General features: G+C 50.2%; 1 protein-coding gene across 1 annotated transcript; it reads left to right on the top strand.

Annotated features, from left to right (window-relative positions):
• The first annotated feature begins 1,471 nt into the window (after positions 1 to 1,471).
• Positions 1,472 to 5,860, top strand: LOC134502753 (small serum protein 2-like). Its single transcript, XM_063311229.1, has 4 exons — positions 1,472 to 1,765; positions 2,650 to 2,743; positions 3,079 to 3,208; positions 5,689 to 5,860. The coding sequence occupies exons 1-4, from the start codon at positions 1,487 to 1,489 to the stop codon at positions 5,792 to 5,794; spliced, it is 609 nt and encodes a 202-aa protein (XP_063167299.1). The 5' UTR covers positions 1,472 to 1,486; the 3' UTR covers positions 5,795 to 5,860.
• Positions 5,861 to 6,065: the final 205 nt, after the last annotated feature.

The raw sequence follows: 6,065 nt of genomic DNA, 5'->3' as shown, positions 1-6,065 counted from the left end.
CACGTTAATGCTCCTGATTTAATTCGCTGTTTCCACTTGGCTTACCCTTTGAAGCCTGCTGCTTAGTGTTTTCTTTCTTTTGGGGGGCAGTATGTCATGTTCACTGTTTCGATGTACAGTTGACATCGTAACATTTCACATGCCATGGCGCTGACGTGCGTTTCTGTTTGGGAGGGAGCTGCTGTGAAACTATCCTGCACATATTATCTACTATTTGCTGAAAGATGGTGTCCTGGTTTCATCTTAGAAACGGGGTCTCCCCTGTCCAAGTCCAACACCTTAATCCCCACCTAATGCTCCCAACCCAAATCACCAAAGATATTCACTCTCTTCATACAGGAAAAAGTAAATTAAAATCAGAGCAGCCTTGGGGATTTGATATTTGCCAGTGGACTTCCATATTTAGCAGATTGCCAGCACAGCACAACTCTACGTCACAGATCAGAGGAATGCGAAAATGCAGCCAGCAAGTTAAACAACCACTGCTCTCCTGATGTGGGAAATGTACATCATGGGTGTACATCAGTGTCCACAGAGGGGTGGGTCAAAATCAGCAAGATGGTGGGTGCAGGGTTCCCCCCCCCCCATTTCAGATTCTATTGTTCCCTCAAGTAATTTGTTCACAGATGTCTATAGAGATGCATTTTTGGCAAACATGGACTTTTCATTGTGGAGGTTTGGAAGAACCCTCCAGGTATCATTGCCTTGATCTGGAGTTGTTAGATGAACAGTGGCTCTCACCTCTCCAGCATCACTCACAGTGTCCCTCACTCAGGGCTCTGCCAGCTGCAGCCTCCCAGGACCTTGGATCCTGACCTCCATCCTGGGTCCTTTTTTCAAGCTGCCCCTTCAGACTTCAGGGGAAAACAGAAAAACCAAAGGGAAAGTTCTCCTTCCGCTTCTCCGCAGACTCCGATTTCCTCTCTGCATTCTGAAAGCTGTGAACTCTCTTTCCCAGATTTCCACTCCAGAAGACTCACTTTTCTTTTCTCCCTTTCAGGGAATCTTCTACTGCTCTGGGCCAATAACCAACCGCCTTGGAGGACGCTAACTCGGTGTTCCTGGAAGGTGGGAATCTTGTTCTGGCAAAGACCAAGAGTCGGAGCGAAGCAGCTCTTTGCCTCCCTCACAGAAAGACCCCTTACAGGAGAGGAATGGGCAATGTGTGGCTCCCTCCCGCAGAGCCACAGAGCCAGCGTGTTGGACCAGTGCAGGACAAAGGCACCCTTGATCATAGCTTACAGCCCAAGAGCATGCAGGGGAAGCCACAGAAAGAGAGGACTTTACCGTAAGTCCCACTTCGCAGAGTAGGACGGCCAATTGCCGGGTGGCCTCCACTCCTGAGGACCCGAGATGGGCAGGGGGCATCTTGTGGGAAGGTGGGGAGGAGGCCGCACCTCTGGCTGCTTGAAACTCTCCCATTCCTCTGAAGATTTTCGATCTGGCCATAATTTAGATTTTCTCTTACCACATTCTTCTGAAACTGATGAAATACTTTTCGTTTATCACATCTACCAAACAAACACCAGCTATTTGTGAAGCAAATGTTTTCCTTCTGGCAGTGGCTAATTTAGCAGAATGTTCACCCAGAAAATTTTTTGGAAAGTGCTCAAGGGGCGGTCTCGGTTCTTACATTGCCTTCTTGGACATCTGTATAAATTGGAGGAGCAGATGTCCTGCCGACCTCAGAGCGAAGGGCTACTCCTGGTCACAGAAGTCACTCCTCCTGACCAAGAGTTTCTGGACATTCCCCAAAGCCAGGATGGTAAGTAAAGTTCTTTGCTCTCCCGTTGCGAAAAGAGCCGGATCTGACTCGGGCGTCACAAGAGAACGGCTGGAGGAATGAGCCGGACACGGTGGCTGTGGGGCAAATAATAAGAGGAGCATTCTGTACATTATTTTGATAAAATAAAGCTGGAAATACCTAAATAAATGAAGAAGAAATGCCATCAGATGCGTCTTTAGAACCCCAGAAGAGAGCAGCACAAAAGGAACTATCTGCAAAACCAGTTCACTGCCCTTCAGTGTCTGTGGGATGAGTGTAAATCCATGCTTTGCTGGTGTGATTTTTGGGCAAGGACTTGTGCAGAGCTTAATTTCCAGCTATTTAGTACAATTAACAGCAGATACCCCAAAGCACAAACACACCTCTTGTGTATGGGGGATATTTCAACTCAGCAGTGCAGAGTCAGGATTGTCCCCCCAAAGCATCATTGTGGGGAGAGGGCATGAAAAAGGGGCAGAAAGAGATGGGAGGGCGAGGCCCTCCCTCCCTCTGTGCTGGGCTCAGTCCAGCTTTGCCACTGCAGAGCCTTCCTTCTGGAGGGGGAAACGCATGAAAAGCAAGCAATGGAGGAGCATTACTAGGAGGGTGAACCAGCGGCCGGGATACTCAGGCACCCTGGATTGTGTGCTGCTGGCACAGAAAGGGGGGGGGGTGCTCTGGGTTGACGCTGTTGTGGGCAGGAGATCCGAATGCACACACTCACAAGTTGGCAAACGTACCCTAGAGGACTTTTTCCAAAGTTCATGAACGTTGCAGCACATTATGAAACAGAACATTGGAAAGACTTTGGACAGCCAGTTTCTCAAACAACTCAGCTACGAAGTTCTCTGGCCACTTATTTTTTTCTTGTGCTCCTTTCTCAGAGAGTCTTCTTCAGCCTGATGATCTTCTCTTTCACGCTGGCTACATGTCAAGGAACTTGCTGGACAAAACGTCATGAACTGGAGGTTAAAGATGGTAATGAAGCTCCTTATCCCTCTGAGCAAATAATTATTGTACTTCTTGCCAAAGTCTAGCAATGCCAGGAGAAATGTGGCTTGCTTAATTTCTACCACCCAGGTTTCCATCAACAGTCTCCTACCTGGGCCAGAAAACAATTGATAATCGGGGTACTTGCAAATCTAACAAATAAGTATAATAAATGGTATGCACCAACGGCAGAGAATTTATATCCTTGTCACTTTTGTCCAACAGTGGAGTTCTCATAGCAGCCTCCAAGTGTGGAGCTGGTTTCTCAGTGGGGTTTGGTATTTGGGTGCAGCTGCAGGTTCAACGGGATTCTTTTTTCACAGGTCAAGAGGTGAGGCCAAATACATGCACTGATCCGCATGATCATACAGAACATCTCATTCTATCCACCTGGAATACAGCTCATTGCATGAGATGTGAGTGCCTTAGAGATGGGCTGCACTGCTGTGACAGGTAGGAAACGGTTCCAGGCAGGCACTGGATTTATTAATTTGGCCATGTTAAGCCAGAAGCTTCTATTGAGAATCCATGGATACGTAGACATAGATGAACCGTCTATGTAAGACAAAAAGCCAGACCGACCATAGAAGGGCAGGAGCCTGTATGAGGACTTACATTTGGCGATAAGGCCAGAGAAGCACAATTACTTCTCTGCCCTTATTGCATCTGCAGGTAGCCAACCGGCGGCCATGTTTCAGGTGACTGGGTCCCTCCTGTGGGAGGAGGAGCTGGGGGAGCCCTTGCCGGGTAGCTGTGAGGCATATTCTTGGCATCTGTCAGATAACGTCGCTCGGAGTTGGACTCTGGCTGGGCAGATCCTTGGCGGTGACAGAGACACCTCTGAGCCTCGTTGTCTGGACAGAGTCTGAGCCGGTTGATCCTGAGGGAGCGGACAGGGTCCTCGTGGTTGTGAGCTCGGCCCCCTGCGTCCCGTACCCACGCCCCTCCTGGTTGGCTAAGGCCTGCCGGGAGGTGGCCTGTGGCCGGGTCCAAGTGGTGATTAATGGCTCTTTGTGGGAGGGGCTGGTACCGCCTGCCTTGAAGGGGCATTCCTGCGCCCCCTTCTCAAGAGGCCATCCTTGGACTGAACAGCGTTAGACAACTGTCGTCCAGTCTCCAACCTTCCCTTTTTTTAGGGAAGGCTGTTGAGCGGGTGGTTGGCACACAGCTACAGAGGGCCCTGGATGAAGTGGATTATCTGGACCTTTTCAGGCTGGGTTCAGGCTGGGGCACAGCACTGAACTGGCATTGGTTGCATTGTCAATGACCTTTGGGGGGCTCTGGACAGGGGTGGTGCAACCATTCTGGCCCTGCTGGACCTCCCAGTGGCCTTCTACACCATCGACCTTGGTATCCTCTGGACTGGCTTTAGGGGCTGGGAGTGGGAGGCACTGTGTGGCAATGGTTCTCCTCCTTCCTCTGCAGCTGGTTCTAGTCCGTGTTGTGGGGGGAGTGGTTGAGCCCGAGGCCCCTGCCGTGTGGGGTGCCTCAGGCCTCCAGCCTTTCACCTCTCCTTTTCAACATCTACATGAAACCACTGGGGAAGGTCATCCATTGGTATGGGGTGCAATGATGATGATAGCCAGCTATACATCTCCACCCCTGGCGGGGCAGGTGATGCTGTGGCAGTGCTGGCCGAGTGACTGGAGGCTGTGAGGGTCTGGATGGGGAGGAACCGGCTTTGACTCAATCCTGGCATGGCAGAGCAGCTCTGGGTTTGGCCCCCGAGGCCCAGGTGATATTTCAACTTTGACTCTGGACAGGGTGGCGCTCCCCCAGACTGAGCTGGTGCACAATTTGGGGGTCCTCACAGACTCACAGCTCCTGCTCAAGGAGCAGGAGGCAGCTGTGCCTGGGGGGCCTTTGCACAGATTTGTCTGGTGTGCCAGTTGTGCCCCTTCCTGGACTGGGAGGCCCTGCTCACAGTCACTCATGCCTTGGTCCCTTCCTGTTTGGATGACTGCAACATGCTCTACATGGGGCTGCCCTTGAAGACCACCCAGAAGCTACAACTGGTCCAGAATATGGCAGTGTGCACAGTGATGGGTGCCCCTAGGTTTAACTGTGTTACTCCTCTGTTCCAGGAGCTGCCCTAGCTCCCGGATTCCTTCTGGGAGCAATTCAAGGTGCTGGTTCTCACCTTTAAAGCCCCATATGGCACGGGACCAGGTTATCTGCAGGACCGCCTCTCCCTAAGGGCATCTGCCCATCCTACCAGATCAGGAGGGTGGGCACACTCCTAGTCCCTTCCCTTAAACATTGCCATCTTCTGGGATCTAGGAAGCGGGCCTTTTCCGTGGCAGCCCCCGCCCTGTGGAACACCCGTCCCCCTGAGGTTCGCAGGCCCCCACCCTCCTAGGCTTCCGAAAGGCACTTAAGACTGGGCTTTTCCCCCAAGCGATGGGATGGGGTGAGATCGATGAACATTTTTGCGGTGGACTGGCTGTAAAAGTTTATCCTGGCGCCAGGTTTTGTGGTTTCAATAGATATATGTATATGTTAATTCTACTATGATGCTGTTTCACCTGTGGGCTGGGAGCTGCCCAGAGTTCAGTATAAGATGGGCAGCTAAATAAATCTTTTGAACCTTTTGTTCATCCTTTTGGGCAGATTTGCATGTCTGCAACAAGCTTGTTAGGCTTTTTGCAGCCCAACACAGGGGCATCCAAAAGCCATGTCCTGGGTGTCTCAACCTTGAGATTTCTCCATGCAGAGGTAGGATCCAAGAACTGGGTTTCTGGACTCTAGCAAAGCCTTGGGCGAAGCAGCTGTTCTCCCAGGAAGTTGCAATAGTTTTGTGCAAGTTCTAAGGTGGAAGATGATCTTAGGGGACTTTAGAAGGCCTTTGCCAATTAAGGCCAACTATGACTGACCACAACCTCTTCTTCTTCCTCCTCCTCCTTCTCCTCCCTCCCTTTGTTTTTCCTTTCAAGATTTGGTGGTATTGCAGAAAGAGAAGGATGCAAATCAGTGGTTAATCCAGAAACATGTGAATATGAATTCTATAGGCTTGATGACCCATCGAAGCGCTGTTCCTAAGCTTGGATTCTCATCTCTTGGATTCTCATCGAGGAACCCGAATAAATCTCTCACATGAGCATCTTAGTCTTTTTCTTGTCTTTTCTTGACATTAAATAACAACTTGATATTGGTTTTTAATGGCACCAACTTCAGGAACTCAAAAGATATGACCTAAACATGGAACTGGAGATGACACAACAAAGTTCTTTAATCAGTATTTTTTTGTATTTTTATCTTGAACATTAGATGAGGGAGAGGGAGAGGGAGGGAGGGAGGGAAGGAAGGAAGG

The sequence above is a fragment of the Candoia aspera genome, chromosome 9 (genome assembly GCF_035149785.1).
Source record: "Candoia aspera isolate rCanAsp1 chromosome 9, rCanAsp1.hap2, whole genome shotgun sequence".
NCBI lineage: Eukaryota > Metazoa > Chordata > Lepidosauria > Squamata > Boidae > Candoia > Candoia aspera.
The sequence above is the reverse complement of the archived record's forward strand: the minus strand, read 5'-3'. Positions and strand labels throughout refer to the sequence as shown.